At 42.1% G+C, this 26,735-nt stretch overlaps 2 protein-coding genes across 3 annotated transcripts in view; one reads left to right on the forward strand and one right to left on the reverse strand.

Annotated features, from left to right (window-relative positions):
* Positions 1 to 654: 654 nt before the first annotated feature.
* On the forward strand, positions 655 to 24,860 carry Paqr3 (progestin and adipoQ receptor family member 3). Of its 2 annotated transcripts, none has more exons than XM_051198313.1 (7): positions 655 to 1,014; positions 3,896 to 4,058; positions 8,579 to 8,734; positions 10,612 to 10,809; positions 12,971 to 13,061; positions 16,603 to 16,751; positions 24,443 to 24,860. In XM_051198313.1, the coding sequence occupies exons 1-6, from the start codon at positions 830 to 832 to the stop codon at positions 16,743 to 16,745; spliced, it is 936 nt and encodes a 311-aa protein (XP_051054270.1). In that variant the 5' UTR covers positions 655 to 829; the 3' UTR covers positions 16,746 to 16,751; positions 24,443 to 24,860. The 2 variants fall into 2 exon arrangements, with proteins under 2 accessions (XP_051054270.1, XP_051054269.1); XM_051198312.1 differs by lacking the exon at positions 24,443 to 24,860 and adding an exon at positions 18,445 to 19,253.
* Positions 23,219 to 26,735, reverse strand: part of Bmp2k (BMP2 inducible kinase) — an 82,643-nt gene continuing 79,126 nt past the window's right edge. Inside the window, exon 15 of the mRNA XM_051198311.1 lies at positions 23,219 to 25,840. Within this exon, the coding sequence (XP_051054268.1) occupies positions 24,471 to 25,840 (1,370 nt within the window). The 3' untranslated portion in view covers positions 23,219 to 24,470. The remainder of the gene's footprint in view (positions 25,841 to 26,735) is intronic.

Genomic DNA, 26,735 nt, shown 5'->3' on the forward strand with positions numbered 1-26,735 from the left:
ATCTTGTTCTAAATAAGACTTTAAATTGTTAATAAAGTTAGTATAAGAAAATAATGTACCTAGTTGTAAAAAGGAAAAGAAAGAACACCCCAAAGGTCCCTTCCATGTTCATCTCTCCAATAATACACTACCCAGATACTTTCGAATCTTGATATTTAAAATGTAGTAAATATTACTTCTAATGAAAAATTTTTTTACCTGCAGCTAAGGAGAGCAGATTTGGCCGGGCCAGGGACGGGCCAGGTAAATTTGGGCAATGGCAGATCTGGCAGAAGGTTAGGGCCAGGGTCAAGACAGCTGAAAGGTTGGGATTAGCGGCTGAACCATTGGAAGATTGGAGAGGGGATGGGGCCAAGGGGGGAGCGAGCTGGCTTGGAGGGCGGGGCTAGGGGCGGGCCGGGTAGAAGGCTGGAGACAGGGGCGGGTCCGGAAGGAGCGAGGCTCTGAGGAGCTGGGCACCTAGCTGGGCGGTGCTAGAGGCGGACCGGCAGGTGAAGGAGGAACTAGGGCAGGCACAGCCGGGTAAAGGGCGGGGCAATGGGTGGGTTCCGCTGGTTAAGGCCGAAAGAAGGGCGAGCCCACTGGGTGAGGGGCGGAGCGCTAGTGCCCGATGGGGGCGGGGCTGGGGCGGAGCCACACGGCGCGCTGACGTCAGAGCAGGCTGCGACGCCGGCGGTGGGCCAGATCCGAGGCGGTGGTGTGTAGCGGGGCCGGGTCTGGGCAGCCGCGGGCCGGTGCACCTGGCCCAGCATCGGCGGCTCCGGGGCGGGGGCGCCAGCGGCGAGGCCCCCTCCCCGGGGAGGCGGGACCGAGCCGGCGCCGGAGAATCATGCATCAGAAGCTGCTGAGGAGCGCGCACTACATCGAGCTGGGCAGCTACCAGTACTGGCCGGTCCTGGTGCCCCGCGGCATCCGCCTGTACACCTATGAACAGATCCCCGTGTCCCTTAAAGATAACCCCTACATCACAGACGGCTACCGGGCCTACCTGCCTTCCAGGCTGTGTATCAAAAGGTACAGTGGCTGCTCTGTGCGTGCGGCGCGTCCTCTCCTCCCCTCAAGCTTTTTGTCTGGTCTCCCCGCCTTTCTCCGCTTTCCTCTGTGCGCATCATTTCCTCACCTCTGGGCCCTTTCATCTGCTGCCCTAGCTCTCCTCTGGGGGTCCTTGATCTACGAGATAATGATACTAACAGTGGTCATCGCTGCCTTCTCCCGTAGCCCTTTGCTGTTTACAAAACGCTTTTACATCTTGTATCCCAATTGGGGATGCGGGTTGGTGTCTACCCCACTGACAGTGGCCGAACCTTACTTGGCTTTTGAGTATGCCTGAGCTTTGTGACTAGACCAGCACTGTGGGAATTCAGTCGTATTGGCCAGATAAATGTCCGTATAATAGCAGGCAAGTCCAGGTTGCTGTGCGTATGAATGAGGAAAGCCTTGACTCCTCCAGTCATCTAGCAGATGCGTGTGGAGCCTCTACTAGGTGGCAGGCACTATACCAGATCCTGCAGGAGGCAGGCATGACCCTGGTTCCCATGAAGCTACTATAGCCGAGCATGAGTGGCAGACACTAACGAGATAATTACACTATTACATAGTAGTCATTGTGGAAAATGCTGTGTAGGAAAAGCCCTGTGGCAAAGAAAGCTGAAAGGGTGCAGCCAGTCTCCAAGAGAACACTTTGGAAATATCTGGATTTGTCGTTTTAGGTCATTAAAACTAGAGTCCCAAAAGCCTCTTTAAAACCAAAAAAATAAACAAAAACTCAAATAAAAAATGTGCTTTTAGTTTTTAGAGTAGCCTTCTGTCAGAATTCGCTATATATACTAAAGTCATCACGCTAGCAGAAGTCCAGTACAGCACTCCAGGCCCCTGGACTGGGGCAAACCCTACTTCCAAAATGTGGGTTGTTGGATATTGATCTTCCCCATACAGCCTTTCCACATTCTGTTTCCTTTTGTGCTACCTGAAGGTATCACTGTTACTTCAATGGATGACCACTTAGATGTCACAATTTGACTCTTAATTTCCCAGTGCCTCTTGTACATAATTGCATAAGAAATCAGAGATAGGCCCTGCTCTGGAGGTGGAGAAGGGCAGGCCTGCAGTGAACTGCTGTAAATATTTTGTGCCTGCCTAGCAGTGGTCCACTGTATTCTGATGTCTTTTGAGTCTAAATCTCAAGGCCATAAAATGTTAGATCTTGAATTGTTGAGTCAGACACAAGTTAACAAGCCCAACTCTTAGCAGCTTGTGAAATTTGAGCAAGTATTAACCTGTTGATTTTGAAGATAAACAGAATTTATGGGTGCCTAGCTTTTCTGGCAATAATAGTTTAGCCTTTAATGGGGATATTCTTTCTACAATATCGATCTTATTATCCAGGTTGGGTCTTTCAACTTTCAAGAGTCCCCAGGGCAGATTGTACCTATGAAGAGAGGTTTGATGTGTGCATCTGTTCTATCTGCAATCTGTTCCTGGGAAGGGATGCGGTTAGAATGTGTTTAGTTAATCAGGTTATACTGGGTTTCATAAAATGAAAACTTCTGAGGCAATAGGCAGAACGTAGTGTTGATTGCCAAAACAGTCCTATAATTAGATGCTTCTAGAACATTCTTTTAGTTCCTCCCCCAATTACAGATAGTCTTTGTGTCTGATGATAAGCAAGATAAAGTCTGTGTTTCCAGACACAAGGTATACTTTATTCCTGATCACTTGAGACTTCACTGTGTTTTGCCTTCATAAAAATAAGGGTGTGAGAATCATGAGGACTGATGCAAATGCCTAGTGGTATGTTTGTGCTATTAAGGACTTCTGATTCAGAGCCTGAGGAGGTGGCTCAGTACTCAAGAGCTTTGGCCACCCTCCAAAAGTACTTGCCTTTGATTTCTAGCACCCACATGGCAGCATACAATCATCTGTAACTCAACTTCCAGGGGATTTGATGCCTTCTAGGCTCTGCAGGTACCGGGCTCATGTGTGGTACACAGACATATATCCAGGTGAAACACCCATAGACATGAAATAAGAATAATTCAACCTTATCCCCCCCCCAAAAAAAAAACCTGATTCATTCGCAGTCAAGGCCTTTGTCTAACAAAAGAAACGATTTTTCTGAGACGTGCAAGAGTATTTAAATCTCCAATCATGTTATCACCTTATAAAAAAGAAAAGCCATTTCCCAAAATGGATATGGAGCTGAAGAAAGCAGCAACATCTAACAAAACGCCTTTCTTTATAGATGAAACCAAGGCCTGGTCAGGGTAATAGATTTTCTACCAGCGTGTGCTTCCAAGACATCTTAAGAGGACAAATAGTACCTTCACATAAAGTCACCTCCTACTGTTCCTAAAAGGAATGAACTCATGCCACCTGGAAACAGATTTCAGAACTTGCATAGCAAAATGCTCTGGCATGCCTGCCTGTCTTCAGGACCTTTTCAGTGGGTTAATCTGTGTGTATTTTGCTTCTCCTGGATGCACTGAACTCTCTCTGTGTGTGTGTGTGTGTGTGTGTGTGTGTGTGTGTGTGTGTGTGTTTAACAAGTGCTTAAAGATATTATACTGCTGAGCCATATCTCTGATAACTAACTGCCCCTGACAGTTTTCTAGCTAATGTCCAGTGTTTGTCTGCACACTTCATTTCTGTAGAAAGTGAGGAATCTGAGCAAGGGCTCAGCTTAGAAAAGTGATGCAGTAGGAGGAAAGAAATAGTAAGAACACTAAGAGTTGAACACCAAAAGCTGTAGGACCCTGAATTAGTGCAAATTAAGTGATACTTGTAATCTTAGAAAGGCATGGGTGGGGCTGAGGCTAAGTAGCCCCTGGATCCCTAACCTTAGAATGCTGGCACTGAGAGCCATGTGAATCTGAACGGATGTTTGTTTACTTTATAGTTTGTTTATTCTATCCAATGAGACGGTAAACATCTGGAGTCATCTGCTGGGTTTCTTTCTCTTCTTCACCCTGGGAATATATGACATGACATCCGTGCTGCCTTCAGCAAGTGCGTCCAGAGAAGATTTTGTAATTTGCTCCATTTGTCTTTTCTGTTTCCAGGTGAGTCATGTCACAAACACTGTCCAAGGTGAAGAGAACTTTTGTCAGGCATGCTTGGGCGGGTGACTTTACTTCAGACCCACCACTTTGAAGAATCCTGGAGGGTACATGGGACAACTTATTTGTTTTTTGAGCACAAGCACAAAAGCTGTTGCTCTCATAGATCTAGAAGTTATTATTACACCATGTTTGAAATCCACTACATTTCAAAGATGGTGGGAACTGTTTGTGTTTTTATTTTTTCTCTCTCCTGTACCCACACCCTCTTGAGCCAGAGCCTTATTGTGTAGCCCAAGCCTCCCTCCTCATGAAATGCCAGGATTGTAGACACGTATGCCTTGCTTTTTTATCTTTGTAGACATCTTGTTTGTAAGATCAACACTAGGATATGAGTTTGCCTGTACTAGGATCTATAGAAATACCTTTAAATTTAACATTTAATTTTCAAACAGATAATTTATTTATTTTATATTGAAAATAGACTTTTGTAGTTGGGTAGTGGTGATGTATATTTTTAATGCCAGCACTCCGGATTCAGAGTTTGAGGCCAGTCTGGTCTACAGAGCGAGCTCCAGGACAGCCAGGGTTACACAGAGAAACCCTGCTTCAAAAGGCAACAACAACAAAATTGATTTTTGTTTATACAATATATTCTGATCACCATGTCCCCTCCTTCATCACCCAGATCTTTCCCAATGCCCAACGTATTCAACTTCATGCCTCCTTTTTCTCTCTTTAAAAACAGTCAAATAAGCAAAGGAACGAGAAAATAACAAAACAATCAAGGAGAGGAAAAAAGCAAAATAAGCTCATACACATGCTCACACAAGTGGAGAACCCATAAAAACCATAATATATAAGCGAAAGACCAGTAAGGTTTTAAAAAAAGTAATGCCCAAACAAAGTATTATAAGACAAAAAAAAAAAAAAATCTCCAAAAACAACCATTGAGTTCATTTTGTGTTGGCATCTGCTACCGGGCATGGGGGCTGCCTTTAAGTGTTTTTTGTATATCTAGACAGACTCCTCTGGAGAAAACTAATTTTTCCTTTGTGAGTGTTGTGAACTGGAGGTAGCTTCTGGGTTAGGAATGGGAGAACATATCTACATCTTCTCAGTGCTAGGACTTCATGTGGCTTAGGCCTGTGCAGGCTGCCAGAGTGCCAGAGTCTCTGTAAGTTTATATGTGCATCAGTCCTGTTGTGTCTGAAAGACAGACAGTGCTTCCCTGGTGTCCTCCATCCCCTCTGGCTCTTATTTCTCAGGGCTCCCTGAAACCTGAGGAAAGGGATTTGATGGAGACATCCCATTTAGAACTGGGTGTTCCAAGGTCTCTCACTCTCTGTGTATTGTCTAGTTGTGAGTCTCTGTACTTGTTCCAATGTATTTCAGGAGGAAGCTTCTCTGATGATGGCTGAGCAAATCACTAATGTATGAGTACAGCAGAATGTTGTTGTTAGGAGTAATTGTATGGCTGCGTTCTTTAAACAGAAGAGTAGTATATGACTTTTCCCCCTATGTCTATGACCACTCGGGCAGTGTCAGGTATGGGTTCCATATGATGGAGTCTGCCTCAGATGGCGGTATCTGAAGTCCAATCAGATACCTGTCAATTACTCCCAACACTTTTAAGCTCTGCTGATTGCACTAGCATATCATATAGACAGAGCACTGCTAGAAAATGAAGTATTCAAACAGACCATTTTAAAGCATGAAATAAATGTAAGCCATACGTACACTGACATTTTGATAATAACAAAAATACAGAACACAGAACAACATGAAAATGGAAAGAAAAGAGTCACACCACATTTCCTCCCGGCAGTTACTGTCAGCACCCTGCACAGGAACCTGTTCTGCCCAGCTGGAAAAGAGATCCTAGGAACTAACCACATAGATGCTCTCACTACATCTCGTGTTTCAGAACCTTGTCATTTTGCTCAAAACTTTGGTCCTAAAGGGAAACATATGAGAAACATCTCTAATTTTCTTTTTAGTAATTTCAATTTTAGTGTAACAAATACTTATTTAATGTCCCTATATACTTTTAGGCCCTGTAATACTGGGAGTAATACTCCAGCAGCAATATGTAAGGCTGAATAGAATAAGCATTCAGCGAGATCAAGTCATGTATGCGAGAGGGCAGAAAAGTCAATCTGGGCATTTAAACAGAAAAACTGCTATGTAGAGGCCCAAAAGCAACAGACACCTAGTGCTTTCCTGACTTGGAAGTGTTTGTCTTTCCATTTGAACCCTGGGATAGTAGAGGAGGAAGGAAAGGCAGGCAATAGATAGACACCAAACCATGGCATACTTTCTTATCCTGACAATGTGCTGATACATGTTTGATGTTCACTGTAATCATCTTCCCACTTGGATAGTGCAACGTGCCATGGGGTGCTTTCCACTTGACCTGAAACATAGCAAATATGCCAAAAAAGTTTAATCTTGCAAGGAACCCTTAAGAGCATACACCTCTTCAAACAGAACATACAAAATAGAGGTTTCCCTTTTAAAACTTGGAGTGCTTTATCGACATAATTTTCTTTCCCTTTTGATACCATAGTTTTTCTCCCTCAGACTCTCCTTTCCACGATGAGATAAAGTTTATTACTGATTTTCATAATCACACTATCAGCTACTGTATACTCACATGGAAATTCAAGCAGATACAAGTTTATGAAGGAAAGCAAGTCACTTGGAACCCACTTCCACAGGCAGCCACATTTGACATTGCTGTTGGGATAGACAGACAGCGTGCACACATGGCTGCCTCATATCTTCCTTTCTGCCTGTCCACTGAGTACTTTTAAGCAAGGTCACTTCTGCTGGCTGTTTGCATCATTCTCTGTGACAGTGAGATCCTTCTCTCACTCAGTGAGTTCCACCGAGATGCTCTCCAGGTGTATGGCATGTAAGCACAGGGGCAGCAAGAGAATGCAGCCAAGCTGGTCCATGTAATTGTGACGGCGGGTGAACTAAATGTGTGCTTTTAAGCGTGTCATTATTGATCATGGACACAAAGTCTATGCAAGCTGGTTAGGCTTGCTTAACCAACAAATAACTGGATGTGCGTTTTACTGTCTTGGCAGCCAGCTGCTCAGCACACATCTGTCAGTTGGCCATACTTCATAACAGTTCTGTCTTCTCCACCCCCACTGTCATTGACTTCATAAACTCGTTGTTGTTCCCCATGGCCATGTTGGTAACCTCTCAGCTGGTCTCGTCTAACCCTCTGTAAAGGTGTTCTCCATGCCTAAGTTAAAACACCTTGTTGTGTGGTCACTTTAATTATGGCATGAAGAAAGCTACATTCCATTCTTTAGTGGTTTCCTAATTTTCATTATATGACTTGTCTTTATGGACCCCTTTCCCTGAAAAACGTACGGACTTTTTTTAATGACCCCTGATGAACGCCAGCTGAATGTTGAGCTGCAACTCAAGAGTCAGCTCGTTCATGACGAGTTTTCCGCTCTGTTAGGTACACCTGCAGACACACTCCGTGTACCCACACAGCCAACTCCTGCTTTCCTGGTTTTTTTGTTTTTGTTTTGTTTTTTGGTTTTTTTTTTTGTTTTGTTTTGTTTTTGTTTGTTTTGTTTTTGTCTATACTGACTTCTCCTATAGAACATGTTATAAACAGTGTTTCTCCAAAACTTACCTTGAGAGTAGAAGAACACACAAAAGATACTTGATAGTCAGAGAGGCTCTGCCCTGCCTTATTCGTCCTCAGAGCCCCTGTCTACATCATCATCTTTGCTGTCAATCTGGAAAACATACACATTGTATTTTTTCACGGATATAATAAAGCCATATTTACTTCATAGTGGCACATACCTTTAAACCCAGCACCAGGGATACAGAGGCGGGGGACCTCTGAGTTCCAGGCCATCCTGGTTAACTTAGTGAGTTTCAGAACAATCAGGGCTGCATAGTGAGACTCTGTCTCGCAACAACAAGAAGAAAGCACATTATAGACTAGAATTATAGTAAGTTCATTTGATCAAAGTCTTTATCATGTGTACACATATGCACCACAGGTCCTTAGGACACATGTGTTACAGGGTCATTTAACATGTTATCAGTGGCCACTTCTAAGAAATATATTGAATGAGAGGGGCTTATATTTTTTGCAGCATACAATTCTATATCCTTTGATCTTTTTTAAGGAATGTATATTAATTCACGAATCAGAGTAACCTTAGGAGGCATTATGAAAGTATTTGTATTAAAACCCATTTTCAGTGTATAATTTTTTCCAATCTTTTGCTGTTTATTTACAGTTTATATTTTAAAATAATTATAATTTTTATATTTGTAGTGATTGTGGTCCCATTTTCCTGATGAACTCATGAAGCTTAGTAGCAGTTTGCCCTATGATGAGGTACAATTCAATGAGCTAAAATTCAAACTAAAGTGTCCCTAACTTGAAAGCCTGGCATCTCAGCCAGATCTCAGAAGAACATTTAGGATTTCTTTTTGTCTCACTTTGTTCTTAAGGTCTGCTTTTCTTTTTGTAGGTCTGTATGCTTTGCTCAGTGGGCTATCATCTTTTTTCCTGTCATCGGTCAGAAAAAACTTGTCGAAGATGGATGGCATTGGATTATGCAGGGATTTCTATTGGGATCCTGGGCTGCTATGTCTCTGGAGTATTTTATGCATTTTATTGTAATAATGTAAGTGTTTAGAACTTTCACACTCTACCTTTTATGTAGGATTTGGGTTTTCTTGCAGTGGTATAAATATACAAATGCACACTTGCCTTACAAATAGAAGAGTCTTGTTTGGGCACAAACTTCAATTTCAAAAGGCTCCTGTGATCTTTAATATCTACTACCAGTTCCATAGTGATTTTGTTAATTTTCTGGTGGAAAGGATGACAATAAGTATGGAGACATAGCACACAGAGAGTGTAGTGGTATGTGTATATACTCATGTAACTCAGCACAGAGAGGCGCAAGATCTCTATTTCCAGGCCAGGCCAAGCTACAGTGCACAACCCTGTCTCAAAACAGTGAAAGAGAGTTCCATCAACTTCACTCTCCTGTTACACTCCTGAACTTTTATTTTACTTTTCTCATCTGACCTCTTCTTCAGGAGCAGCATACCTGCTCAGAGTGTAGTTCTTTTCCCAGTGAACAAGCCTCCCCTCGCTGTATAGTGGGTCCACTCAGATGCAGGCCTCACCCTGGATTCTGGGAACACTGCAGCTCAGGAGTCTCTGTTAAGGTTGCTAAGCAGGGTCCTGGTCTCTACACAGTGAGAGAGAATTATTAGGGCATTTGGCTTATAAAACTGGTTTAAAGTCTTCCAGAGGACCAAACGTTCATCCCCAAAGCCACAAGTCAGCTCACTACAACCTGCCTCTATTTCTAGGGGCTCCTACATCCTCTTCTGACCTTTGTGGCATCAGGCATGCACATGGTGCACAGACATACATGCTGGCAAAACAAAAGACACATAAAATTTAAAAATAGATATATTTAAACTACCAAAGAAAAAGTCATAAATTAGGCTTGAGTATGTTAGGACCATTGTAAAATGCCAGTTTCTCAGGCCTACTTATATTATGACATAGTGTATAACTAATTATGTATGTAATTAAAGTGTAAATTGATTGGATTTTTACTAGAAAACTGTTCACGTTTACTCAGAAGTGCACAGCACTGTTCTGTGTACAATTCTGCATTCTTAAAGGAAAATATGGAAACGGGCTGTCAGGAAGGTTGTCATGTAACTGAGGAGGTTGTCATGCTGTCAGTCATACTTAAACTGCTGTTAGCCTGTGTACACACACACACACACACACACACACACACACACACACACACTCCATCCCAGCCCTGCCCTCTGTTTGAATGAACAGTGCTGATGTCTGTCTGACCTGCTTCCTCACGCCTCTTCTGAACTTTTGTCTCAATTGCCACCCTCTGGAGAGGGTTACAAGCCCCTGCCTCCACATGCCACGTTTATCCTGCTCTTTAGTAGCTCCCAGTGTGTTGGCCTGGTGGAGTTCAGGGTTAGTCTCCCTTTGAGCAGCCTCTTTCCAAACCTCCATGTCCAGTTCTGCCTCTTCTCCCGACACACTGTATGTGTGTTCCTCAAGCCCAACTTACATGTTGTCTCTTCCGCCAAGCATCTTTAGCAATCCTGGGTAACACTGACTGTTCTTGCTTCAATCGTTCACAACATTCTATTTGTGACTTAGTCACAGAGTTATCATTACACTATCATCATGTTCACAAGGCTGCCCCTCCCACAGTCTGAGCTCAGTCACTGGGAGAGGCCTTGCCAAAGCAGCCTTGAGCCTACAACATTTTCCTCATGCCTAGCATATAACAGGTACTCAGAAAATGCTTTTGTAAGAAGAAGTGAGTGTGGTCTTCTACTAGTTCACTTTTAGTTTTGGGTTGTCATCCTTTTCAGAACCTTAACATTGGTGTGGAACACTCCAGAAGGGGATGGAGAATCTTGTATGGACATTAAAGCCAAGTGAATAGAGCCTGTGATGTTTAGTGTAGAAGTCCAGATGACCGTCTTCCTTTCATTCTAGTATTGGCGTCAAGTATACTTGATCACCGTGCTCGCAATGATCCTGGCAGTGTTCTTCGCACAGATTCATCCCAATTACCTCACACAACAATGGCAGAGGCTCCGCCCTATCATCTTTTGTTCTGTTTCGGGGTATGGAGTGATCCCTACTCTCCACTGGGTTTGGCTCAACGGAGGAATCAGTGCTCCTATTGTACAGGTAGGCTGAGTATGGTCAGCCTTTTTTTTTTTTTTTTTTTTTTTTTTTGGTCTTTCATTTTCATTTCTCGGTGAAAATGGTGTAGTGAGGCTATGTGGTAGCTCTGAATCCTCTGGGAGAATGTTTTTAGATACATATTAAAACAGTTTTTACAACTATATAAATAAGCATACCTCTGAAAACTGTAAGTTAGTGTCTGCTCATTTCTGATGAGTCACTGTATGAAATAACATCATTCTTTTCCTGTCTCTGTATGTAAGTACACATGTCATTCTGGGGATGACTTCTGAGTTTGCAGTTCTGTCTGCTGTGCTAGTGATAGCACCATAGACAACATGGTCTCTCTTGAGGGTAAGAGATGAAGAATTGAGGAAGAATTTATGGTTGGACATGTTGAGCCATAGATATGTAAGGGATATAAATAAAAGTAGACATAGGGTTTGAATTGAGGATAGAGTTGGAGATGGGTGATAAATATTGACAGTAGCATCATATTGGTGGCTGGGACTGGAGGAATGTATTCAACCCACCAAGAAGAATAAGCTGAGAAGTAAAGGAAGAGCTGTTGTTTCTATTGGTTCATATCCTGTGGAGACAGGTTATATCCTAGAGGAAGAACTCCAGTAGGACTCCATCTTCCTGAAGACCATGGAAATGAATTTCTGTGTTCTTAGAAGTTCTTAGAAAAGGGTTCCAAGTGTGTGCCAGAGAAAGAAAGAGAAAGACACAGAGAGAGAGAGAAAGGCAGAGAGAAAGAGAGAGAGAGAGAGAGAGAGCTTGAAAATGTTTAATGTTAAGTAAATATGGCAAGAAAGCTGGTGTAAGTCTCAGCTGTCACAGTGCCCTCTGTTTGGACTTCAATGGAGTCTGTTGTCACTTCCAGGAGAATTAGTTGACTACAATAGGAAGGCCTGTCACTTCCAGGAGAATTAGTTGACTACAATAGGAAGGCAGTGATAAAATAGGTAGGCTTGCTTTCAGTGTGGCACAGGGGAAAACACCTGGAGAGAAAGGTGGTTTTGTGGCAGACTGAAGTGAGTGGCCTGGTGAATCATGGGAAAGTGGTACTTTTCCTAAGACTAGGAGGGCAATAGCTGTGATGAGCGAGGAGAGGCATAGCTGACCTACTATATAGGAAGACACCACTTTTCTGGTAATTTTGGGTCCCCAAGAATAAGATGATAGAATGAGAAACTGCTACCTACAATTTAATTCTAACTAGAGAAGGATGACTGGTAGATAATAGAGAAGTGACTGAATTCAGAAGTAGTAAATTACAGTTAGGATTATAAGTTTATAAGGATAAAAAGGACATAAATTTTAGAGTTAAAGGATTTTAGGAAAGTTTGAATATTCCTGTATGTCTAAGACCTAAGACAGAAAACAGGTGTGTAAGTTCTTAGAAACAGAGTTCTAGTAAGATCCCCGGTCATTCTAGTGAGGAGGCGAGGAGGCTCTCTTTGTTAAGCTGGGAAGAGACGCCCCACTAAAGATGAGATTTCCAGATGGGTTAAGCCTGACAGATGGTTAAAGGTTGTTCTAGAATGGTTAGAAATCGGAGACTGATGAACCTGAAGAATATATGGTTGTAGAAGGCCAAAGTCATTCTCACATACTTGAAAAGAGAAGTTGTCTTTAGTTCTTACACAAACTGCTCGTAAATTATGCAGGCTTGTAAGCCAGGTAAGGAACAGTACATATGTTTGAGCTCAGTAGAGCTGGGAGAACTTGGGTCCACACACCAGCAGTGAGATGAAGTGCTTCATATATTCATATAGCAATGCTCAGCGCATTGATCTGGGATGTGGGAAGCTGTTCTGTCTTGGGAAAGGCTGTTCATATCTGCCTTTAATCTCTGCTGATTCGGCTCTCGTACATGTGGCACTCTGTAAGCACTTTGTAGAGGAGCTGGCCAGTCTCAGGACTGTCACCAGTGTCAGGACTGTCACCAGTGTCAAAGCTCAAGCTCCATAGGTAGCTGAACCCTTAGACTATCACTACGCTCCATTGCTGTGGGCCTCTTCCCATGGAATAAGAGCAATAGACCATTATTATGGAGAACATCTCAGGATAGATGGGACTTAGCAGTCTTTAAATCCCACCTCAGCCCCAGATCTCAGTAGCACTGGGAAAATGTTAGCAGATACCCTTTGTTTTTCAGGACTTTGCACCCCGAGTAATTGTGATGTACGTTATCGCTCTTCTTGCTTTCCTGTTCTACATTTCCAAAGTTCCAGAACGGTACTTTCCAGGTAGGTCCCTGCTCAGCATGGTTTTGTAGCTTCCTTCTGAAAATACATTTGAAGTAAATTTAGATTGTTTCTCAGTATTGATTATAGAATGATTCTTCCATTGCTAAGCAATATCAATAACTTTTTCACCAGGCTTGGTGGCACACACCATTAGTCCCAGCACCCAGGAGGAAGAGGCAGGTGGATCTCTGTGAGTTTGAGGCCAGCTTGATCTGCAGAGTGAGTTCCAGGACAGCCAGGACTACACAGAGAAATCTTGTTTTACAAAACAACAAACAAAAGAAAACATAACTTCATAGACACTTCCTGCCACCCTCGCAGTATGATTTGGGTCCAGGGTCTGGGTTTGACACTATTGTACAGTTAGGAGTTTGTGACAGTGCTCATCACATTCCAAGGCTCATGTAGACTCCTGGTCCCTGATCAACATGAGGCACTACCTTTAGTTACCGTGCTCTTACTTACCAACTTGTTCTTAGTACTTTTCATATGCAGTGATGCAAGAGGCAAGAAACATAAGCCGCAAGGATACAAGGACAGTAAAAAGGAGACAGGTGTAGAGAAGATTTTCTGTATGTTGGGGCTTTATCTTTTATTTCAGTTGCCAGAAGGAAACCACTCCATAGTGAAAACACCACCATCAAAACTTTTATTATAGTATATTGTTACAATTGTTGTGTTTTAATCTCTTCCTGTATATGATTTGGAAATTAAACATAATTATCGGCAGTCATATAGGGAAGGAGGTATTTATAGGACTGAGTACTCTGAAGTGTTAGGCATCCTCGGAGGGCTCTTAGAATGTATCCTTAGGGGTTTGAGGAGCCTGTATGCCACACACAGTCTTCACAGTAACTCAGGGCTACCAATCTGGCTTGGCACTTGCTCACACCACTGCTAGAGTGAACACTCTCACTGCCCCCAAGGTCCTCAGGAGTCCCTCTCAGCAGGAGGAAGATGTCCCTTCTTCAGGCCAGCATTGAGGAGCTTTGGTGGAAAACACCTAGAAGTCACAGGGAATGGTGAGCAACCTTCTCCAACACAAGTCCTCTAGTGCACTGTGCAGTTAAATGGCCTGAGTTAGAAGCCACATTAGCCATTTACTGGTGGCACGTGCTCCAACGCACATCAGAGACAGAGCTGCAGTGTTCTGTCTCCTGTGGCTCCCATGAGGATGAGATGAAGATACCCCACACCCCAGAACAGCACAGTTCCAGATGGGCAGTAAGCACTCTGGGAATGATGGCACAGTCTTGGTCATGGAAGTAAAGGAGGAAGGTTAAAGGAAAGCGAAACGAAGTGCAATCAAGTATTAGCCTGACTCAAGAATAACGGTTAGAGAACTCACAACAGTGACTTCAGTTTGGAAGACTGGAGCAAGGAGCAGTTTCCATCTAGGCTGCAAATCTGTCTCCCCCCGCCCTTTCCTGGGTTAAAAATCACTTCCATGGTACTTGGTCAGGGGAGATACATGACCATACATGTAGTTTTCCCAGGCCAGAACATGTCTATTGTCTGGGTTTGCTGGTTTCTGACTTCTCAGCATGTGGGGAAAACTGGCATTCGTTGTAGGGGGTGGAGCTGTTCGCATTTTCCCCTAAGAGAAAGAACCACCTCTGTGATGAATTAGAGGCGGCATGGGACCCTCTTCCCATGCTTTGGAGAGGGAGACAGCCCAGAGGATGAGTCTGCAAGCATACCTCTGTGGACCTGGGTCTTCATCACTGATCTTTCAGTACAAATGGAATGCAGTGAGAACCGGAGTGTGTGATATCAGGACATGAGGACATAACCAGGACATAGCCCCATACTGAAAAACCACAACTTTGGTATATTTTCACTATTAATAATTCTTTTGAAGATTCTAGAGCTAGAGGTATATGTAACTCAGTGGTGGAGCACTTGCCTAGAGAGCACAAGACTCAGAGTTCAGTCCTGAGTACTGCAAACTAAATTAAAAATAATTACATTCATATATGATTCTATTTCTTTATTGCACACAAGTACAAACACTCCACACTATGGAAGGATGACCATATGGCTTTCCCTTAGCATTTTCAGTCAGCTGTTCAGAGTTCACTTGCAAAAGATTGTGTTACATACCTTTTCTCCATGGTGAGCTCAGGAGATGTAGCCCTGTAGCTGTGAGGCTGAGGGCAGGGACATCAGAGCAGAGGCGGCATGGGCACTAGGAAAGCTGAATCTTTGGAAAGGTGGTCTCTGATGTTAAGTATGTATCTTCTCCCATGTCTGAGAGAAACAAGGGCAGTGCAGACTGTGAATAGTGGGTAAGAAATTTAAAACTCTGGGGCTGGAGAGCTAGCTCAGCGGTTAAGAGCACTGGCTACTCTTCCAGGGTTCAATTCCCAGCACCCACATGACAGTTTACAACTCTCTGTAACTACTGTTCCAGGAGATCTGACAACTTCATACAGGTAAAACACCAATGTACATAAAATACAAATAAATTATAAAAAAAAAATTTAAAACTAAACGCAGCTCTAGTATACGCCTTGAATCCTAGCACTAGGATTCAGTACACACACACACACACACACACACACACACACACATATATATTAAATATATATATTGAATTCATATATATACATATATATATATTGTGTGTATGTATGATGAATCTAAAGGCTTCATTTGGAGTTGAGAAAGGCTAAGAGCCTACCCAGAAGGAATCCTGTTGACTCAGACTTTTAAGCCTGTCTTCTGAATTAAGGTTTCTAAGAAAAAGTGAGCTGAGAGGACATTTACACGACACCACCATAGCAGGACTTTAAGGAACAGCGGACAATTGTTCCGGTGCTGGTTTTTGTGACTAGAAAACATCAGGAAGCTTCCCTGTGTTGGTGACTAATTAGTCCTTCCTACCTGTGCAGAAGGGCTCTTAACAGATCCACGTCTAGCCATACACTGCTTCTGCGCTGGCAGATTCATATCTAAATCACACCCTCATCAATCCTGCCTTTCATACAGTATTTTCTGCCCGTTATACCAAATATGTTGAGATGTGGAAAACAAAATATCAAATTCATGAAATTAAATGTTCCATTAGTCTTTTTTTTCCACATTGATCATGCATGTGTGCGCTCCTGAGTGGGGGAGTGGGTACATGGCACAATGTTCCTGTAGCAGTCGGAGGATAGCTCTCAAGGGTCAGTTCCCATCGTGGGAACGCTCTCTTGTCCTGTGGATCTGAGGGACAGCAGGGTCCTTCAGGCTTGGTGGCAGGTGCCTTTACCCACTGAGCTGTTTCACTGGCCCCCACGTTACATTTTAAAAATGGTGTCTAAGGGCATATTATCCAAACACACATGATCTCTCCTAGAAATAGTAGGACATGGTATTTCTGAAATTCACTGAATTTCTGAAATTGCACATTTAAGAAGTAAAACCTGAAATGTGAGTTCCTCCTCTTAAATTATTTGAATCTGAATCTGTAGTCAGTCTAGCCAGAGGTAGAGTGTATTTTTCTCAGAAATACTCAAATAATACTGTCAGCCTTTGTTTCTACTCTCCGTTCCAGGACAGCTGAACTACCTCGGGTCAAGCCACCAGATCTGGCATGTCCTTGCAGTAGTGATGCTATACTGGTGGCATCAGTCAACGGTGTATGTCATGCAGTACAGACATAGCAAGCCTTGCCCTGACTATGTTTCACACCTGTAAATGCAGGTACGGCCACCTGGTGAATCTAATCATTAAGCAATACAAAGTGGGTTATTTTAGATTCCATTATTTCTAAGGTTCCTTTTTTTTTTGTTTTTTCCTTTTTCTTGTTTAACGAGTCATAATGCTTTATAAAAATAGAAAAATATATGTGGATCTGTAGTAAGAGCTGTGTTTGACCCTTGCAACTATGGTTTGCTCTTTGTACTGATGGTGAAAACTAGATGTGGTGAGACATCAACTTCCTGATAGTATCAGCGGATATGAAGTTACTCTAAAAACAGGGCTCATTCTACGTAAAACTAACTTCCTTTTCTTAAGAGTGGCTCCTGTCTGTTACATTGGAGGCATCCTGTATGCTCACCCTAATAGAAGACATTTTGATTAAATGAGCACATTTGTCTCTTCAGGCAAGGGTGTTACAGCCTGTGCTACTCCAAGCTAAGCAGTGCAGCTTGTGAGAAACTGGCCCTTGGATCATTCCCTTAGCCACTTTCTCCTCCCCTTAGGAACATTTGATTTTTTTAATTAATTATTTTTAATTTGCTAACAAAATTTTAATTCCTCCCCTGAGAAAGGTATTGAGAAGAGAAAATAAGCATGCATTGCTGTTTTTTAAAAAAAAAGATCATTAGATTGGAAACTATGGACAAGACTGAGCAACACATAATCAGCTACCTAATTTTATCCCAAATGTTATTTAATTCCTTATCATAATTGGATTCTTGACAGTGTATTTTGATTCCAGTTTTCCCAAAGAACTTTCACGTCTGACTCCAGCCCTAAGTTTCATGATGATGAGTTCAAAACTATATGGGTGCTACTTTGAAGGCCATGAGATCTGAGTGGCCCCGTCTTGACCTTGAAGTGAACCGTAAGCCTTAGAAGTCATGCAGATGTCTCATTTGATAGTGAGATTATTCTTTCACCGCTGCTCAAAGCCTGCTTATACTTGTACTAACATCTCATTGACAACTTAACGTGTATATAAATGCCATGTTCAATTCAGAGCTGAAGCAGTAGTCCTGTTAATAGTAGATCTTATAATCGAGTAACTTTTATTCCTTGATCTAAATGCATAAATTAAATCATTCATAGTATTCATAAAATCTTCTGTTGTTCATTGAAATATAAAGTATGACCTAAGTTTCTTAATAAGACTGACATAGTTTCAAGGAAGTGGAATTACCTAATAAATCGTAAAGTTTTTCTTGACATTGATGTTTATTCCCTCAGTGTACTTTCTCCATTCAGTATTAAGAAAATTGATATGCCTCATTTTATGCCTCTGCAGAGTGTTTCTTTCTAGTGTTGTGGTTTTGGAGTTTAAAATTTCCCATGTTGGTATGCCAGAAAAGAACTTTCTCCAGTGGGCTCAGTGAAGGCCACCATATAATAAGCACTGCTGTGATGGAGTGCTACTTTCAAAGTGGCTGTTGAACCTTAGGTCACAAACTCAATTCACATGCTAAACTTCAGATGATCTGGACATAATTTTTCAAAAAACACCCTTTATTGGTATATGTTATTTCTGAATACACATTTCATCATTTTGTCCAGAACAAATATACTAAGTTTTTAAAGTTAAAAAACGAGGAAAATCCAATAAAGTAATTTTAGGTGTGGAGCCATTTTTATTATGAACGCTTCTCCAAAAAAATCCAAGTCTTTTAAGTTTAATTTTTTTCTCTTTTTTCAGACAGGGTCCCACTCTATACCCCTGGGTGGGTCTGGAACTTGCTATGTAGACCAAGCTGGCCTTGTATTCATTGAGAGAGACCCACTTGCCTCTCCCTTCCAAATGCTGGGATTAAAGGCATGTGCTACTATGCCCAGCCCTATAAGTTTTACTTTCTTAAAATGTGCAATTTCTTTTTGTACGTGAATTCTGTAATAATTGTGTATGTATAACACATAAAAAGAGCATACTTTGACTAGGTCTGATTGTAGAGACGGTTATTCTGTGTTCTCTGAAAATGTTCAGTATTATAATTAAAACTATTGTCTTCATCTTTTATCTTTATATTGTATTTATTATAAAGGAATGAATGACTGTGGATTGTTGTCAACTATAAACACTTATGTATGTCAGCATTTATTGACTGACCATCTACTGTGTGCATAACACTACTGATAAAAATATCAATTATTCATATTAAAGAATATTTGACAACTGCTTAAACCTGAGTTTTATAATAATGTATATTTATTTTTGTTTTTATCAGTTTATTAAAATAGGTTGAAAATTATATTTCCAGCTACAGCATTTAAAAGAAAACAAAAGCAAGTCTCACTTTTACCTATGTACATACTATAAAAGCTAAGACTTTAAAAGTACATTTTAAAACTATCTCTGGCATAGAGTTGTAGTTAACGCAGTAGATAGTCTTCTTTCTCTATAAAGCCATTTTTAAACAGCAAGGCACTGGTCATCTTTGTTTTATACTGAGTGCAGTTTGGTAGCTGCCTGGCAAAGTATGCATATGTAAATAAATGGGGTTTACTAAATGTGTGATGCTTGTCATTCTTTGTTATACGTTACAGCTTTAAATCACATTTTAGTGTCCAATGATGCACCAGGGACCGTCACAGCTTATGATCCCAGTGGACAGAGTATCCACTTGAAGATTGTGCTTGATGAGTATAGAGCTGCCCATCCCTCCCTTGTTAGGCTGCCCCCTCCCCACCTGCCCCATATTAAATGCCAAGGGGCATGGCCTGCACTTGTGGGTCCCTGCCAGTTGCTGAGGAGGTCCCCATAAAACATTTGGTCTAAGTCACCTTAGCTGTGAGGGAAGGGGCAGAAGGGTCTTTGTACACATTATCACAGTTGCATTCACACTGAAAAGAACGCAGACACTATAGCACCCAGCCTGAGACTTGACTATATTTCTGTGGTGTGATGAATGATCTGGAACTGAAACTTACCCTTTAAAATTTTTTTCTGAAAGGAGAGAAATAACAGTAGGGCCCTCTGAGGAAAGTGAACTTCTTCTGTACCTTGCACAGCTTATGTGAAAAGCCACCAAGGCCCTCGTCCTGCCTGCTCTTCTAATGCAGCATGAAACTGCTGCCTGGCGTGCAGGTAATCTCAGCTCTGCCAGCCCCAGGCTCTCCTAACATCCAACAGCTTTAAAAGACTGTGCCGTCAGCATGAGTGTTAGCTGTGCGACAAGTGATGCTTGTGCCAGTTTCTCCAAACAGGAACTATTCAAAACAAACAGCTCAAATAGTACCATATGTTCCTCCTCGGAGAGATTAATCATAACCAAATCTAAACAGTGACTGCTTCCCACTGGCTACACTTCAAAACAAAAGTTCACTCATACCAAATGAAATGAACCCTGTTCAAAGTCTAAGAAACTGTCACAAGGCACCAATCCATACTCTAGATTGTGGAATACTGCATTCTAAGATAACACTGCAACTCTGTTGTCAATCTAATACACAGGCCATCTCTTTAATATGCCAAAGCCCCTTTTCTGATAGAGGCAGGAACTAAAATACTTAGATATTGCTAATGCTAACTGCTTTTTACAGCTGAAAAAAGAAGTTATAAGTGAAAACCTACGCCAGACAAGTTTGAATTAAAAAAGCACTCTAAGATCTTGTGTTCTGACCTTACAATCACTGCATGAGTGAAGGTGTGGCAACTATGCTATCAAATGTTCTTGTTGTACAAAAATGATGCCAGGTGCATTTTCTTACACCCTAAACCATGAACTATTTGGAAACAACTGAGACAGAAATGATGGTAACAATGAAAGAACTAAGTAGAAGTTTATAATGAAACTTTTAATGAGACAAATAACAATAATAATAAAAACTCCAAAGGCATTGATTATAAAGAATAAGCAATCCATTTGGAATTTATTGCATTTAAAGAAGGCAGATTATTAAAACAGTAGGTATGATAAATACAGTAAGAAAATAACTTTAAATCTCAAACAAAATAGTGAACAGAATTCAAGACTAAGCAATGTAATAAAGGCAATAAGGTAATAAAATTAGTGCTTACCTGGGTACAGGGGAAGCAACTCAATTCTATTTCATAAGTTTCCCAGCCACATTTGAGGACTTAAGTTACTTTAGCAAATATGTTTTATAACAATTAGGAAAGTAACTAAAGGTATAAATCTGTTTTTTTTTTTAAGATTAAAGTTATTAGTGGCACATAAAAGGCTTCATAAAATTCAAGTTTAACAAAAATGGAAGTGTAATCACAGAAAGTGCACTTAAAGCTGTTTGCCAGCAATCAAAAGGGAGCTTCCAGGCTGGAGGTGTAGCTCGGCACTAGAGTGCTTGTCTAGCACGTGCAAGGACCTGGGTCCAGTCCCCAGCACCACAGAAGAAAAAAACAAGTGGCTACTACTCCTTCTACTGGGCGACTTTTCATTCACAAAAAAAAAAAAAACACGCATTGTAATAAAATCAGTTCTCTTCTGAAAGTAGCACTGTGAATTTTAAAATTAAAAAAAATCTAAAACAGACCCAACCCTCTGTATTTTCATCTACTTCTTCCTTTTAGTGGCTTTTATAAACCCTCTCTAGGAGTGAATGTGCTTTAAGAAACAAAAACAATAAAAACCATGATTGCCATTTTAAAATTCACATTAATTCCCCACTAGAGAGCTGTGATGTGCATGTGCGTGTCTTTTTATCTTAGTAGAAAACACACTTAGTATAAAAGTTTTCCAACAGTCATTTACTATTATCACAGTAGACACGTCATCTCACAGTAGACTGTCAATTCAATTAACTAGACCTAAACTGATAACTAGTTTTGCTAAAAAGGAAAAAAAAAAAAAGAGGAAAAAACTGACAAAGTTCAATGCACATTTTACATACACTAAACAGATGTATCCAAAGTCCCCTAAGCCGTGATAGTAATGCACATTCAAACCTAGACCCAGCTGAGTGGCTGCCCCTCAACACCAGCACCAGAGAGTGGGCTCCACCAGCAAGATGACAACAGTAGTCCAGTAGTCAATCCTGGTTAAATGGCTGCAAGGTGCCCAGATCTGAGATCCAAGGGATTTCCTAACCATGCCCTACTAGACATTCCCAGGTTGGGAGGGGGGCACCCACTTCTTAATATTCTAGTCAGTTACTGGAAAATTTCTCCCAGCTTACAATAGACCTTTTCTCCAAATATATATATATATATATATATATATATATATATATATATATATATATATATATATATACCAACCAAGCAGCTTCTGTGTCTCGGCATCTACATTCTTCAATGCCATAAGCGATAATCTTTGAAATAGTAATGTTATTAAATAGTAAGCAAATATGGGCCACTCTTTCATAGATGATTCAGAGTTAAAAGCTTCTAAGAAACAGTTTTGGCCTCGGATCCTTTCGAGGTCTCTATATGACTTCCCTTTGATGTTCAAGTTTAACAGGTTTAGGACTACTCTGCATACTTAGAAGCACAGGACACACCCAAATGGCATTCCTTAAGCCAGAACTGGGCCATCCCAGGACAAAGCCAGCCTTTTGGTGAGTGCTATGTGCTAGAGCCTGTGCTTGGCAGCTTAATTCTCATAAGGGAATTAAGTCTCTAAGGCTCAGATGTCCGGAGACTAAAAGAGTGAAGTGGAAGTCTCCACATGTTAAGAAAACACCTCTAACATCAACACAAAGGAACTGGCCTACTGGATCTCCAGATAAATACTCCACCCATCCAATGAGCTGGTCTCCAAAGAGGAATGTCATCTGGCTGGGCTATAGTAGACATGTAAACATTTTAAGCTGTGGTAGAGTGGTTTCCTAAGAATTTATCCAGCATAAGCCAAAGAGGCTATGTCAGTGAATCACTTCAAATTCCTCAGTGCATTGAAAGTCAACTAAAACTACAATTTCATATTCACATCTCAGGAGATCACCAGTTCACAGACTGCCTTCTCAGTGAGTTAGTTCCTCTGTAGATACAAACCTAGTGTGCAGGTGTTGAGTATAGCATGTGTAATTAACTCTTCACTTTTAAAGGAAAGCATCGCTGAATCTGTGTTGTAGTTTGAAGGATCTACTACCATCTGTATTACCGATTGTTAATCAACCTGAGAACGACAAAAAGGTGCAGACACAGTCTCTGCCCGTGGCACAAGGTTCGAGGTGGTGACGTAATGCTGGGCGGCTGCCTGTTCACTTTTCACCTGACTGAGCTCACAGAAGAGAAGCAATAAAAATGACTGTGGCTTAGCTGGATATTCTGCTTCTTTCCAAGTTCCAAACTGTGAAAGTAGGCAAATAATTTATCCTATCAGGGTACTAAAATTAAGAGGTTTTAATAAGATTATTCATAAAAACCACTAATTGGAGACAAAGAGTTAATTTAAAGTATAGCTAAAGTTCCAACCCCTTTTTGTAAATAACTATTAATCTAGAAACTTCTAATGCTAATAGGGTTAAAGACAATTATAACTGAAGACAGAGACACATTAAGCACAGACAGTGTGTTCACATTAACTGATGTATAGCTTGCTACCATTAAACACGACTCCTACAAAACTTCAAGTTTCTAAATATGACTGGTGGTATTTTTTAAAAGGCAATTTGGTAGCTTGGTTCTTTTCACTAATGATGCAATCAGCTAGCAGAATTCAAGTCCCTAGTCCCATGATCTCATTCTTACATCACCAACAGTCTGGCTGTCGGTGCAGAGGGACTGGCATCAGGAGGCATGTGTCCCTGTAAGGCTGGTCAGTGTCACTAATGGAAACTGCCCCCCCCCTCTAAACCTGAGGGAAGGGACTGCTCATGACTCAGGAGTGTTGGATAAGGGTGGTGATGTAATAAAGTACAATAGTAAATGCAACATGATTTTACATTGTAAACATCTTAAAAATTGTAAGTTCCAGCTAGTTTTTCCTGAAGTTAAATTTCTATATGACCTCTGTCCTCCCACTTTTTATCAATATGCTTGCTTCATTAGGGACATGATGATAAAGATTTTGGCAAAAAATCCATTCAGAAACAACATATTCCTAAAGTACCAAATGTTGCTTTTCTGTCGACGTATAATTGTTTTACATTTTTCAAATGCCAGATATTTCTCTTTACATTTTTGTTCTAGGCTTCTATTAAGCATTCCATATTTTAAAAATCTGACAGATTAAAAATTGCATATATATTATCATATACATGATTTGATGTATATACCATAGAAGGGCTAAATTAATACATACATTATTTCATATAGTTTTCATTATAGAGTCCATTATTAATGGCACTTGTTTTTTTTTTAAATGCAACTGAGTTTTAGGCACAATAGTCAGTTACTTCTGGCTCTACGTTACAGGCAAGTGTATGAACTGAACAGCACATTCCAGGTCTCCTGGGTTTCCTCCTGGGTGCAAACATTCAGTCAGCCTGGCTTCATTTGCTGGACCTGGGGTGTGCACCTATGTGACATGATCCTAAGTGATAGGCTTTCCTGTCCCTCAGTGGCAACACACCTACGTTCCCAGGAAGCCCCACAGTTGTACAAAAGCCCTCAGAGCTTTCCACTTAGGACACCTCCTGCTTGAAGAAGGCATGTCCTCACTACCCTGTACAGACATTTGCATTTGGTTTTAAAAAATCACCTATAGTCATTAACCTGTAAGAGTGAAGGACATAAACAACTATACAAATAAATTTTCTTCCAGATTCATAAAACTATTCATACTTTTTTGAAACAGGAGTTATTGCCGAGTCCACCTGGAATATCTACTGTTTAGAAGGAAACGGAGCAGCACCAAATGGGTCTAATTCAACTGGTTGGGGCTGTTGAGACTCACGTGGTGCGACAAGTTCTGTAAAGGGTACGGCACCGAAGTCATCCATTCTCAACGCATCTGCACTATGGAATGACCCGTGCACTGAGTTCTGTCTTGGCCTCCCAGGCAAGATGGTATTGTGATCAACACGAATGTCGCTTAGGCCCTGATGGGATTGGTGCCACGACAAGTCTGAAGGGTGGAAAGGCTTGGCACCAAAGGGGTCCAGCAAGGTCTCCTCAGGCTGAAGGGCACTGCCCCTGTCTTTGCCATCGGTCAGTGCAACGCTGATGTTCTCCTTCGAGTCGGAAATGGTTAAAAACTCACTGCTGCTCTGCGAGTCTCTGCGGCCCACCTTCTTGTGTCTACGGGTCCTCTCCGGGGTGCGGTAGGGAGGCTTCAGGGGCTTCTTGGTGCTGGTGGGTGTGCCATGGTGGCGTTTTCCGTTGCTTTTGGACACGTCCTGCTTTGTGCGCCTCTGGCGAGAAGTCAGTTTCTGCAAGCTGCGCTGTTTGACTTTCTGCTGCTGACTCCCAGTTATTTCCTCGAAGGGCACGAGCCCAAAGACATCCTCCCTGCTCTCACTTCTACTCACTGACGTGGGAAACGGCTGAAAGGGAGTGGAACCAAACATATCTACACTTTTGGGCCGTGCAGGCAGCGGGCACGTGTCGGGCCCCGCTGCAGGCCAGTCTTGTACATTTACCTTCTTGTTGAAGGGTGCCTTGGAGAACACGTCAAAGTCCTCCTGCTCTGGAAATGGCTGCTGGGAGAGGTTCCTCCCGTTGCCCCTGTGCTGCTGCTGTGGAGCGCTCACCGCGAAGAAGGGAACAGCACCGAACACATCAAACTCCTGTCCAGGAGTCGGCGCAGCAGTTGGTGAACCGGCTGCGGAGAGGAGTGCCGGGTCAGGGGCTGGCCTCCGCCCCGCACCAGGCTCGCACTTGGCTTTAGCCTGTTCATACTCCGAGTCAGAGCTGTGTTTGTCCTCCTCTTCCTCATCTTCAGAGTCCATGAGCAGAGGCCTGTGACCCAGGTTCTCCGGCTCGGTGTCGTCATCATTAAAGTCCCCGTGCTCTCCCTGGGCGTCCTCATCTTCTTGTTCTTCTTCACTACTCTTAGGAGAAGGGGGGTCCGATTCAAAATCGCTTTCAGACTCGTCATGCCCCTTCTGCGCCTGACCGCGGACCGCGGGGTTCTCTGAGGTTCTCTTTACAGCCCGCTCGTCTTTACATAGTAGACTTGCGCTGCTATTTTTGGTATGGTTTGCAGTGACATTTTTTTGATTTGGAGAACGTTCAGTTTTCTTTTCAGGAGAACCTAAAGGTTCAAAGAAAAGTCATTACGGATTTCAGAGTTTCAATGTCCACTGGTACTAAGCATGTGACAACTACAGATCTCTCCAGTTCCCCTCCTGAGGAGAGCTGTTCCTTCTCTGACCTTGTCTTGGGTAGGTGGTTAGGCCCTGGAATGCAGGCAATGTGACATATGCTCATTTCCATAGGCTTGGCGTAGCCCCCCACTACAAAGAAACTGCATTCACAGCACCTGTTCGACAACAGGACCCTCAACAGGACAAGGACATTAACAATCTTTTCTACTGCCAAACCCTGTGACCCACTCTCCAGACACGGTTTCTCCTTACTGTACATATACAGTCTCTGCCTACCCACATGTCAGCATGCTGTTCTGTGTTACATCAGCACTCTGCTCTCTAAAATCAGGTATTTTATGTTGGTACCCATGTGTCTCACACAGACTGATCAGAGCTGAGAACCAACCCTGATCTGATCTGGCACAGCCACTATCAAAGACACTTAATGAGACTGTACCAAAGCTTCGTGCCTTCCAAGGCAGGCATATCTTTAACTAAGAAACCTTAGTTTATCTGAGAATAAGCTACTGGTCCTCAATTTGTACTGATCCAATTACACATACTTATCTCTCCCTCTCCTTATGACTAAGGGGTTTTTCCAACTACTGCGGACTGGAAATATACTATGTAGTCATAAAAACTAATTAGCTTCCGGTGGAGGAACTACTGCTTTCCATTATGCACACAGTGGCCTCTGGTCTCAGTTATTTCTTCTCTCCAAAGTCCACACTGTCTGTCACGTCTACAACCCTGTAGACCTCTTTCTTCCACTAACACCTTAAACACCTTAACTCCGTACGTCCCCAGAGTTCTACCTCAGCTGTTTCTCCCTCCATATTC

Source organism: Phodopus roborovskii, unplaced genomic scaffold (assembly GCF_943737965.1).
Source record: "Phodopus roborovskii unplaced genomic scaffold, PHOROB, whole genome shotgun sequence".
Classification (NCBI taxonomy): domain Eukaryota; kingdom Metazoa; phylum Chordata; class Mammalia; order Rodentia; family Cricetidae; genus Phodopus; species Phodopus roborovskii.